The 11,980-nt window shown below is 38.2% G+C and overlaps 4 protein-coding genes and 1 long non-coding RNA gene across 7 annotated transcripts; 2 read left to right on the top strand and 3 right to left on the bottom strand.

Annotated features, from left to right (window-relative positions):
* Positions 1 to 76: 76 nt before the first annotated feature.
* On the top strand, positions 77 to 1,881 carry LOC105690584 (protein unc-50 homolog). 2 transcript variants are annotated; one of them, XM_048660085.1, is made up of 7 exons: positions 77 to 231; positions 425 to 539; positions 667 to 818; positions 927 to 1,113; positions 1,233 to 1,366; positions 1,453 to 1,554; positions 1,631 to 1,881. In XM_048660085.1, exons 2-7 carry the CDS (start codon positions 448 to 450, stop codon positions 1,765 to 1,767), a joined length of 804 nt encoding a protein of 267 aa, XP_048516042.1. In that variant the 5' UTR covers positions 77 to 231; positions 425 to 447; the 3' UTR covers positions 1,768 to 1,881. The 2 variants fall into 2 exon arrangements, with proteins under 2 accessions (XP_048516042.1, XP_012263934.1); XM_012408511.3 differs by having other exon boundaries at positions 81 to 317.
* Positions 1,882 to 2,167: 286 nt separating this feature from the next.
* Positions 2,168 to 3,724, bottom strand: LOC105690585 (ER membrane protein complex subunit 7 homolog). Its single transcript, XM_012408512.3, has 4 exons — positions 3,460 to 3,724; positions 3,071 to 3,329; positions 2,786 to 2,860; positions 2,168 to 2,635 (listed from the first exon to the last, which is right to left on the bottom strand). The coding sequence occupies exons 1-4, from the start codon at positions 3,660 to 3,662 to the stop codon at positions 2,507 to 2,509; spliced, it is 666 nt and encodes a 221-aa protein (XP_012263935.1). The 5' UTR covers positions 3,663 to 3,724; the 3' UTR covers positions 2,168 to 2,506.
* A 72-nt stretch (positions 3,725 to 3,796) lies between these two features.
* Positions 3,797 to 9,702, top strand: LOC105690582 (nicastrin). Of its 2 annotated transcripts, none has more exons than XM_012408505.3 (8): positions 3,797 to 4,190; positions 4,258 to 4,356; positions 4,431 to 4,762; positions 4,857 to 5,244; positions 5,322 to 5,718; positions 5,804 to 6,237; positions 6,312 to 6,504; positions 8,293 to 9,702. In XM_012408505.3, the coding sequence occupies exons 1-8, from the start codon at positions 4,136 to 4,138 to the stop codon at positions 8,318 to 8,320; spliced, it is 1,926 nt and encodes a 641-aa protein (XP_012263928.2). In that variant the 5' UTR covers positions 3,797 to 4,135; the 3' UTR covers positions 8,321 to 9,702. The 2 variants fall into 2 exon arrangements, with proteins under 2 accessions (XP_012263928.2, XP_012263929.2); XM_012408506.3 differs by lacking the exon at positions 8,293 to 9,702 and adding an exon at positions 6,974 to 8,140.
* On the bottom strand, positions 8,417 to 8,900 carry LOC125502207 (probable glutamate--tRNA ligase, mitochondrial). Its single transcript, XM_048660086.1, has 2 exons — positions 8,761 to 8,900; positions 8,417 to 8,665 (listed from the first exon to the last, which is right to left on the bottom strand). The coding sequence occupies exons 1-2, from the start codon at positions 8,785 to 8,787 to the stop codon at positions 8,417 to 8,419; spliced, it is 276 nt and encodes a 91-aa protein (XP_048516043.1). The 5' UTR covers positions 8,788 to 8,900.
* Positions 9,703 to 10,814: 1,112 nt separating the features above from the next.
* Positions 10,815 to 11,805, bottom strand: LOC105690459. The gene is made up of 2 exons (XR_007276738.1): positions 11,502 to 11,805; positions 10,815 to 11,406 (listed from the first exon to the last, which is right to left on the bottom strand). It is a non-coding gene; the product is annotated as an uncharacterized LOC105690459 (long non-coding RNA).
* Between the last annotated feature and the right edge of the window lie 175 nt (positions 11,806 to 11,980).

Genomic DNA, 11,980 nt, shown 5'->3' with positions numbered 1-11,980 from the left:
GGTTCAGCCGATTGTTGTTGAATACCATTGAATACTAACTGGCGGTATGTCATGTATGCACATTTGACGTCACCCGTATAGTGTCATTCAAGTTCTTAATTCGGCTATAAAAGCGAGAAAAAATGTTATTAGTCATAACCGTGGGAGTGTGTCGGTTTGGTGGATAACGATAACGTCAAAATAATAACTTTACTAGTGATCTTTAATTCCATGATTCAGGAATTAACATACGTACATATATCGCATACTATACACTTACCCAGCAATAACCTAATATAACCTCTAAGAATTGACAATTTAATGTTTTCGCTATTGAGGTGTGTTTTCTTGATGCTGGTTATCAGATTTAGATGAGAATAATTATTAAGTAATTATTGATGATGTTCAGTAGTTCCGTAAAATTGATTAGTTGTTCCTTTTGAAGGGTGATTCAATAATCCTGGAAAAATGAAGTATGCAACTTCTCCCTCGACAAGTCGGAGCACATCACCCTTGTCCTTTAAGTCGGGGTCTCCATTACCAATGCCAGTCACTTACAGGTAAAATAAATGTAGCTGATTCGGACATCCATTAACTTCCCTGAACACAAAGTCAACCAGATCAAATATCTGTAACAGTGATGTAAATAGTGATCATACTCTTCGATAACTTTTAATTATTTCACAGGCAAGATTGTATGGGAGCAGCAACAAAATGCTACAAATATCTGAGGAAATTATTAAAATTTGAGCAAATGGATTTCGAATTTGCTCTTTGGCAAATGATATATCTGTTTGCAGCTCCCCAAAAAGTTTACAGAAACTTTCAGAGCAGAAAACGTAAGTTAGAATTTTTAAATGTCCATAACATCATTGAACAATCGTCAGTGGACCGAGAGTGCAAAGTATTGTGAACTTATCGAAAGACATTTCGAAATATCTTTTCAGAAACAAAATCACAATTTGCAAGGGATGACCCTGCATTTTTGGTATTACTAAGTTGCTGGTTATGCATCTCGTCGATAGGTTTTGCCATAGTATTAGGACTTGGGTTCTTCCAATTTCTGAAATTCTTATTCTACGTAATTCTTGTTGATTGCATTGGAGCAGGGCTAGTTGTAGCCACCTTATTCTGGTGAGAGTTTATTCAATTTGACCAAAGAAATATAAAATAATTAGTCTTATCTGAAATCTATTACATCAGTTGGGGCATACCGTTAATAATAAGTTTCAATCGAGAATACTCATCCATAGGTTTGTGAGTAACCGCTACTTAAGAGCAAATAATACTCAGGACGTTGAGTGGGGTTATGCTTTCGACATTCATCTCAATGCATTTTTCCCACCTCTGACTATTCTACATTTTATTCAACTTTTTTTGTACAATGGTGAGTGGTGTACACTATAAAGAAACTCTTTATGCATGATATTTAGCTATACTTGAGAATAAAATTATTCAAACATTTTTGCGCAGGACTTATAAGCCACGAGGGATTCTTCTCTCGATTCGTTGGCAATACATTTTGGTTGATAGCTGTCAGTTACTATATTTACATTACCTTTCTAGGATATGCTAGTGAGTATTGTTACGTAGCTCACGAGACGTGTCAATGCCCAAGTAGTTTAGACTAATTAATGTTTTCCTTTATCAGGTGTTCAGATCCTTCATAAAACGCACTTGATATTAGCTCCACTGCCACTGATGGTTTTGACATACATCATCAGTCTGGCTATAGGGTTGAACATCAGTCATCTTGTCATGACTTTCTATCACGAGCGAGTGGTCTGAGGTTCTACATTCGCCTAAAACTGAGAACAAAACTGATAAGAAACGTCTGATTTGCAAATAAAATATCTCTGTAATATATTTTAGGCTTAATAAAATAATTGATTATACCTGTTACGTACTTGTTATATTAGTACCGCCACCGCGCGTACATTGTAGGACAAAACCAAAAAACGAATTGAAAGAAAAGAAAACACATTACTACCAATGACATTTCTGTCCTTTTTTTTGTTCCTTCTTCTTAGTCACGAAATAAGGTTCAATCAAACGATTATTTCGAGATGAATTGAGATATATGGTTGGGATTTAGATTTTCTCTATGGTCAAAAAACCATTATCGGTCTTTAACTGTTCAAGAAACCAAGTTGTGAGTCATGTTCAATAAGGTGTCCGAAACTTTTTCTATTTTTGTAATCTCGATGTAAAATTTATTTGTATGAGTGCTGCATTAAGATGTTGCCAAATCGTCGCACAATCGGTTTGTTGACTGAAAGCAGAGACTGTGACGATGAATCTATCAAAATAATTTGGCGTCGCACCAAATCGTTCTTCGCATAATCTTGTCATAATAATAATTAATCATTGTGCTTTATCAAACACGTAACTCTTACTTACGGATAGAACTAAAATCTAAAAATCGACTGTGATTATCGGGACCAGGACCTAACCGACTAATATTAATTACAATTCTTTTGTGTACAGAAACAAGTTACGATATATTTGACGTTTATTTATTTATTATCTATTGTCTTTTTTTAGCAGCTTTCACAGCCTTTGGTTTTTGCTTTTCTCCTCCAGCGAAGAATGACGTTAGCATCTCTGACATCTCTGGCATATCATACTTCGTTAGGCTATTTAACTGTTCCATATCCTGCAATTAAATAGAGGCATAAGCTTAATTCAACGCTAATTTATTTTAGCTATGACACATCAATTGAATTATAATCCGGTAAAATGACAGATAAATGTTCGTTTCTCCACAGAAAAACTTTCGAATGAAATGAGTTCCTTGATCACTGACCTTTCTTGTTTCTGGGTCATTCATAATTTTTGGTAGAACCATAATCAATAAAAGTGGCAGAATCATCATGAGTACCTGGAAAATGGTAATTTGAAGGAATTAGCAACTGAAACATACGTGATTGTAATTGGTGATTCGAAACAAATATTGTAGCACTTCAACGAATATATTATTTCATAATAAAATCTCATTTGGTTATGTAATTGTGGTTATAACGTAGGATGGGAATCTAGGATATCGAAGTAAGTCACATAAAGTGCTTTAGAGTAAGACTTTCATTTTTACCATAGGATTGAACAAAAAGTCCGTTACTCTCCACTGTTCTCTGAGTTGAAAATAACGGAATGGTGCAAATGGCCGCATCTTCAGAGGGTATGGCACCTGAAGGACCTGTGATGTCTGAATCAAATTAACTTTCCTAGCTCTAAATTTTCCCTTTGAGTTAATTTCAACTCGCACAGGATCGTAAGCATAGTTAGGGTTAACAACTTCCACGATATAAGATCCTGAAGGCACATTTGAAATCACAAATGAGCCATCCTCCCTGCAACATGAAATCATATATCAATCAGGTGCAGCTCACAATATTTAGCAATACGATCAAATGTGTTCTTTGATCAGAATACATTGTATTTAACCAACTAATTATTATGAATTGTTATGAACGCAATTACCTAAGGTACCCAAAATGTTCCCCTCCGTTCACCATGACATGGGTCATGAGTTGCCATCCATTCAAAACTGCATTTTCAGGAGGAAAAACTTTTCCTTCGATAACGTATAGATCGGATGAAACTTCTTCTTCATTTTCAGCAAATGTATCGTTGATTTGACAAAATATTAGGAGCACAGATATCAGAGTCACCAAGAGCTCCATTTTTCTCAATATAACCTATTTATGATTCAGCTGTCACAAGGCAGCGAAGCGGGCAGACGAAAAAGGACCGCCAATGAGAGTGTTGGATTCCTACAAAAACACGTCATGTTGTCGAAAACTAGACTTAAGGTCTGACAAATCCTCAGTTAACGCATGAAGATGCGTCAGAATTGTTGTCTGAAATGGTGTGATTGTTGAATTTAGTGGCTCATGAGAACAAGGAGAAATATTTATAAGTAAATTTTACGTAAGCTTAAGGTAGATCGATTGTGCGCGGTGCCCGCAATCTTGATATCTGTTCGAAAAATTCGAAGGGTATTACATCGTGCTGATAAATCGCCGGCGGCCGTATTAGTTTTGGAGAGACTCTCCCGTCACAGTGTTGATATTAAAAATTTGGAGCGCAAACAACGCGATTGCATGTTGAAATAATATCGTTTGACAGCTAGATTAGATACGTCTCTCGTCAAACTATGGCAGCGCTCATGTACCACAGGTGCATTTTGCTGTTTATTCTGATAAATGCCGGTAAGATTGTCAGAACACCCACTATAAAATATCATGTTTTGACCAAATTCAATTCTTCATGTCTCAGCTTGCACCGAAAGAATAAAAGATATGATATACATGCCCCTCGATGGACTCGCAGCATGTTTCCGGCGACATAATGGTACCCATCAATTCGGTTGTACATGTGAGTATAAATTTTCTAGACATCCCTGAGTAAACATAACAGAACACTGAACCATGAATTATTTCCTGCAATAGCAAGCAGATCAGGAAGTGTAGGCGTTATTCACCTTGTAGAAAATGAAGAAGATCTCGCTTGGCTGGAGAAGCAAGGCATTGCCGGGCCGTACACGGCAGTTGTACCATTTTCAATGTTCACAAGAGATACTCTAGTTCGATTACGTGACACAAACAATATAAATGGGATCTTACTATCAAGCAACTCTACCTCAACACGCCCATCTCATTATTCCCCTGACGATACATGCCCTAATAGATATTCAGGGTTCAAAGAATGCGAAAGACCCTGGAATCCTTTTGGGTCTGCCTTGTTTTTGGAAGATTGGCCATTCCCAATGTTTTATTTACAGGTAATTTTGAGTTCGAACATTACTATTGTTCAATATCCAAGGGATCTGTCGATGTACTTTGTAGTTGTGAATTCGGATCTATTTTAATTTTCAGAATCAATCCCAGCTAGACGATGTAAAATCGTGTTTCAAAACCTTCAATGCGCACGATCTGGATTCCCAGAGCCAACGCTCTCTTTGCGCAATAGAAATGAGATCGTTCATGTATTCGGCTGTGGATTCTGAAACTTGCATTAGACGCAGCATGCCAAGGATAAACTTCAACCCACCTCAATTTTGCGACCCTCTGGGTGACAGAAATATACACTGGCCATTGGCACCTCTGGAAGATCATATGGAATCTGTAATCTTGGTAACAGCGCGACTTGATTCCTTGTCAATGTTTGATGGATTAGCGCCTGGTGCTCAAAGTGTGATTACAGGCCTAATCACCCTAATTACTACCGCGAACTATCTAAATCTCATGAAACCATCGGTCGGAAGTGAGTACGTCGTTAAGACGTAAAAATATTAATGAAAATATCTATAGATTAAGTGTCAATACGTATTTATCTTTCAGAAACAAATGTCATCTTCTCGCTGTTGAATGGCGAGTCGTTTGACTACATAGGATCTAGTCGATTGGTTTATGACTTGAAAGAAGGGAATTTCAATGCTATAGGAGGGAAGATTTTGAGGCTTGACCAAATTCGAACAGTTATTGAACTCGGACAGCTCGGTGTAGGAGACATCTATTTTCATTCGACTAACTTTGAAAATGATACTCTTGTAAACTCATTGCGGGCAGTATTGTCTGCAAAAATTTTGAAAGGCAGCTTACCACCAGCATCCATACAAAGTTTTCTTAACGGGAATCCAAACATCAGTGCAACTGTCATTGCAAATCATGGTGAACAGTTTACAAATAAGTATTACAACAGCATACTCGACGATAAGCTGAATCTTAATTTTGAAAGGTACGTGCTCTGATCTATTGAGTTTTCATTTTTTGATTTTATTTTTTATTCATCGATCGCCATTCCTTACTGTTTTTCATTACAGTGCCCAAAACAACCTTTCCAGTAGTTTGAACAGAATTGCCATCACGTTAGCCAGTCAATTGTTCTTCGTTGTTTCTGGAACTAATCCAACTGCGCTTTTTCCGGAGGTTGGGCAAAAGCTCATTCTGGAAATGTTGGATTGTTATTTGGAAAATGCCGAGTGCCCCCTTTTCCAGGCCGCGTCTTCTCCGGGTGCAAAATTACCAAATAATGCCCTGCCACTGTATGTTGGTGTCAACAGATGGGCAAGTCCAGCAACCAGCTTAACTGGACAGGTTTTGGCTTTGTTGACAGGCATAAATATGACAGAGTACAATATAACCACATGTCACGACAATAACTTGATTTGGATGGCAGGAAGACTGCTCGAAGGAATATGTATCAACTCTACAGTCAATTACAGCATGGCGATTAGTCCCGCTTTCTTGATAGATGGCAAGTATTATCGTCTTGTCATTTATTCCTGAGGAGTTAACTGTAGCTTAATGTATGTCTTGCATCTGTCATAGGATACGATTTCAAATCCGGACTCTATTCTACATGGACGGAATCCGTATGGCAGGGATTGAGTATGAGGATGTTTTTGAAGCCTGCGGCAGCGACGGAGCGTCTGAGTATGATCATTGGCAGTATAGTGGCAATCGCTTCGTTCTTTGTTGTTTGGTTCATTCAATCCCGAGCCGATCTGCTTTTCTACCCAATGTAAGTTAAATTTTAGTACGTATTTTTTAATCAGTGCTTGCATTTCAAACTGTGTGTGCAAAAACTATTTCGATCAGACACCTGTATTGAATTATAAATACTGAATACCTGAATGAGTGAAAGTTTACCAACACATCAGTCAGTTTAGTTGAACCACCGATATATATCGGGAAAATAGCGGCCCACATTTCAATCAAAAAATTACCGATGTCTGATACTTATTTAATGGTGCTTCAGGATTGTTGCAATTAACATGTATGTTGTGATTTAAAAATTATTTTTTCAAATCTCACACCTCGTTACTTACTACATGTCTGTTTTTTTTCTTTTGTGGCTTTTTGACGTTTGTATTCAAACATTCCGCAAATGTTCGTATCTGCGAAAGATCATGTGGTGTTCGGTATAGATTTGTGGTTCAATCTACGCTGTAATGAAAACTTGGAATTCATCAAAACCTAAATTCTTTCAGCGCGACTGCGGATTGCTAGGGATACGCCGCGAACCACATGACAATGAGCAGGCTAGATATGAGACGAGAACGTAACGTTCCAGTAACTAGTCTTTAAATTCAGTATGTGTGTGGTTACGCCCTCGGATCAATTATTTTAACATCACATTTTTTTTCTTGTTTTTTTTTTTTTGGCAATTTAGGGTCTAGAAATTTTCATGTAAATATGCCAGTGCTCTGGGGTAACACTATGGCCTTGATATCTTTGGCCAATGTCATATAGATCCATGACTTCTCGTTGCTAACATTAATGACCTGCATCATTTTATTTATTAATTCGAACAAGTCCGGTGAGACTTTTCTCTATTTAATTCTGATCACGATTTCCTCGCCCCCCCCCCCCCCCCCGCCCCCACTTCCCCCAATGTAAACTTATCTACGTTTAGAAATGTTGTTGCTGGTTTGAAACGTTGTAATGGTTACTGGTAGCATATTGATTCGATTGTAACAATTTTACCAAAAGTGTATATCCCTAGTTCATTAAAATCTCGACTGATTTTTGCACCCAAGAGGTATTTGATTTTATCTTCGAAAAACAAATACAGCTTTGAAGAAGCCTGTTGTTTGATACATTCCAGTGACTCACATCTGAATAGGAAAAATTAATTAAAGTAGCACCAAGGTTATCATTGTACGGGTAAATCGTGTTCTGCACTCTGCGTGAAATATTCAAAGAAATAGACCCTTAAGATCGACGATATCGTAGAATAAGGATTAAAAGGACAGAATTATAAATAGACTTGCTCAAGAGCTTTTCATGCACTCCTGATACATTGGACTAGATTCGGGGGAACTGTATCGCACTCAAATTAGCGGTATTTTGCAATTGTGATCATGTGTAAAATCAACTAAAACGTAGGCCAACTTGAGCCTGAATTACAAGTTTGCGGACCAGAGATTTTGCTTCTCTATTACTTTGTATTCATACCACGGTTCATACTAGGGTTATTGCATGATTATTCATGGCTGTAAAAATCCTGTTCATCTTTCCTTTCACATATTAATACTTCACAAACTTCCCGAGTCAGTTTTACAATTAGCCAAGTAATCATGCGACTAACATTAATTTTCACTACTAATTGAATTTGTATAATTATGGCTTTGCAATAAAGTACTTTGTACGATGAATCCAGTTATGCTTCTACGCCTGGACCCGATATGTGATCGGGAACATTGCTTTGCCAAGGGGATTTTGTTGTGCAACCAGTGTGTTGAAATTGAATGATGAAAATTTTCTAATAATAATAACCCATGCATGACTATGAATTTCTTTGATTCAGATCATACAATGGAATCCGATCGCCCTGAATTTACTAATTCAAAGACCGTACCTCTCTACAACGGATAGAAGTATCAAAGATTGTAACAGGCGGATTAAAATTAACGAAAGGGATATTGGAATAGTTACTTGTATAATTCCAGATGTTTCGATTGAAAGTAAGGACCTACAGGTCTCCCCCTTGTCAGGTCTTTCTGCGGGATGATTTCAGCCCAGAATAGATCCTCTAGGAGGTTACCGGCAGCATGTGATGCGAGTCCTGATTGATCCATGTCTTCTAGGCGTAAAATAAAATTTCCTTCGTTTGCCCGAGCCGATGAATAGTTGTACCATGCTGCACAGAGCTGTATGGAGCCCTCCGAGATGCAGGTAACCTGGAAATGGCATCGGAGTGAAAAGAATCACATCGGTAAGAAGAAAACCCAAATCCTCATCTCTCAACTGATCAGTGAATCTTTTCTAAGCTCACCTGTTGAGCTCGGGGCAAACCAAACATGCACTCCTTGTGTTCTGTAAGACGGTTTGGAAAATATTTCGAGATTCAAGGCGGAGAGTAGGGTATGCTGTACTTTGTGCATGTCACCGAATGTCACGTGATAGAGATTAGAAATTAAATCAATTCTCTCAATTTTCCCTGACCTGGGGGATTACCTGCAAACGTCATATGCGCGTGGAGCCACACACGTCAAGGTGAACGAGAGGAACCAACAAAATGCACCGATTCTAATTAATTTGTCAATTACCGCATCTTCCCCTGGCCCTGGAAGCGTTTTATGATATGCAACTGAAGTTTTACCATCCCAAATTTATTCCTAATTTTTTCTAATTTTTTCCGATTTTTTAATTGATGATTCGAATTTTCCGCGCATTTCGCGCAGCTAGCGCCATGTGGCGGAATTTCGGTGAACTAACCCCCAGAAAATCCGCTAGGGTAAACCGGGAAAGTATTGACCGACCCATACTCACGCCACGGATCGGTCAAAACTTTTGCATTTTTCGCTCGGAGAAGGGTCAATACTTCTCCAGTTTTGAGCGAAGAAGAGTCAAAGCTTTCGCGTTTGATGGTAAACCGATTTCTGTGCGCTATTCATCCGGTATCAGCACTTTCTGACAAGCAGCACCTTACCTGCAACAGGAAGTGCGCTTACACCTGCCAGTTTAAAAATTGCAATATAATTATCATACATATGCATAGCGACGGATAGTTGATGTATGCGAATAAGTCTTTATGCAATGTATTCATAAGTTCTATTCATTTGGATTACGGGGCAATATTGTATCATTGAAATGAACCTTATACATCTCTTGAATAATATTGCAAAGTTTTTAATAATTATTTGAATAATGTATGTATGCTGAATGTATTCCTTGCATAAGGCATTAATAAATGATAGGCTATTTTCAAACTGAATACTTGTTTCCTATTATTTACACCCCTGGAACCATCACTGATTGACATGTAGGGTCCTAAATAACGAATAGTAAGCAAGCAAGTGATGAAGAATGATACAAGATGATATCTCGTAACAACTCCTCACCTATCCTGTTCTCCTGGTACAAATTTCCACTTTTGGGCCAACTTTCAATTTTCAGGGCCGGTATTCTAGAGATCTACATTATCGGTTCCGGTTTGTGTCAAAGCATGGTTGAATGATTGAATGCATAGAGAGGCATATGCTTAGTCCTGCAACGAATCAGTTGCTCGCTCTATGATATCAGGAATAAATATACAGGATTGAAGGCATGCACATGATGAGGCACACGGGGTCTCGGAACACCTCCTCGGGTTTCCTGTTTTCCTGATACAAATTTCTACTTTTGGGCCAACTTTCAATTTTCAGGGCCGGTATTCTAGAGATCTACATTATCGGTTCCGGTTTGTGTAAAAGCATGATTGAATGATTGAATGCATAGAGAGGCATATGCTTAGTTCCCCAACGAATCAGTTGCTCGCTCTATGATATCAGGAATAAATATACAGGATTGAAGGCATGCACATGATGAGACACACGGGGTCTCGGAACACCTCCTCGGGTTTCTTGTTCTCCTGATACAAATTTCTACTTTTGGGCCAACTTTCAATTTTCAGGGCCGGTATTCTAGAGATCTACATTATCGGTTCCGGTGTGTGTAAAAGCATGATTGAATGATTGAATGCATAGAGAGGCATATGCTTAGTCCTGCAACGAATCAGTTGCTCGCTCTATGATATCAGGAATAAATATACAGGATTGAAGGCATGCACATGATGAGGCACACGGGGTCTCGGAACACCTCCTCGGGTTTCCTGTTCTCCTGATACAAATTTCTACTTTTGGGCCAACTTTCAATTTTCAGGGCCGGTATTCTAGAGATCTACATTATCGATTCCGGTTGTGATTCATTGACAGTGTGATCTGAGACGTATGCATGCATGTCATGATGTTTGATTTGATTTACGCATGAATACATCACCAACAACGGATATCGTCTAATGATGCATACAGGGATGTAATCATTAATAAATGAATAATTGACGTATTAGTTACAGGGAGTTTTTATTAATAAATTAATCGTCAAGAATACATATTGAGACTTTGTAATGGACAATATAAATTCATTTTTGTATACTTATGATTAGTGCGTTACAAGATTATGGACGATAGTTTCATTTCATTTAACATTCTGTTATTTATTTCTTGTTCTCTGAGATACGAGACGTATACATTATCATTAATTTCTACGAAATTATTTACTTGGAACATATGATTGGATGTTTAAATCACCGAGCCACAGGATATTGTATACATATAGTCCAGTGGTGTAAATGCATCGAGGATAGTCTCGTATTTTCTATGCAAGTGCGGTGGCACCTTCGCTTCGGAGACTGTCCAATGTTCTCCTGAAAATAAAAATAAGAGAAGGTGAGGAAATATGATGAAACGTAACTATAGCTTGTCGGGTCTTTGTCGGGGAGGATTCCAGCCCAGAATAGATCCCCTTTGAGTTCACTGGTAGCGTATGGTATGAGTCCTGTTCAATCTGTGTATTCTAAGCGTAGAATAAAATTTCCTCGGTCTGCTCGAGCCAATGAATAATTGCACCATGTTGTACAGGACTCCGAGATGCAGGTAACCTGAAAACGGCATCGGAATGAAGAGAATCACATCGGTAAGAAGAAAAACCAGATCCTCATCTCTCGACTGACCAGTGAATCTTTTCTAAGCTTACCTGTTGGACTTGAGGCAAACCGAACTTGCACTCCTTGTGTTCACTGTTTAGAAAATGTTTCAAGATTCGAGAAGGAGAGTTGAGTACGCTGCAATCTCTGCATGTTGCCGAATATCACGCGTTAGAGATTGTAAATTGAATGATCTCTCTCAATCTTCCCTGATCCAGAAGGATACCTGCAAACGTCATTCCAGAATTATTCCCTATTTTTTCTTATTTTTTTCGATTTTATAATGATTTTTTCTACTTTCCCTGTTCCTGGAGGCATCTTAGAAATATGCAATTCAAGTTACACCATCCCAGATTTGTTCCCAATGTTTCTCTAATTTTTTCCGATTTTTCTTGAATTTAAAAAATTATTTTTCATTCGTGCCACTGCTGGCCCCTGAAATTAATCGTACAGCCCTATTCTCTAAGCCACGCCCCTCATCATGTGATCATACAGTTAGCGCTATGTGGCGGAATTTTCACGAACTAAA

The sequence above is a fragment of the Athalia rosae genome, chromosome 1, assembly GCF_917208135.1.
Source record: "Athalia rosae chromosome 1, iyAthRosa1.1, whole genome shotgun sequence".
NCBI lineage: Eukaryota > Metazoa > Arthropoda > Insecta > Hymenoptera > Athaliidae > Athalia > Athalia rosae.
Note: the sequence above shows the minus strand (reverse complement) of the source record. Positions and strands in the feature narration are given on the sequence as shown.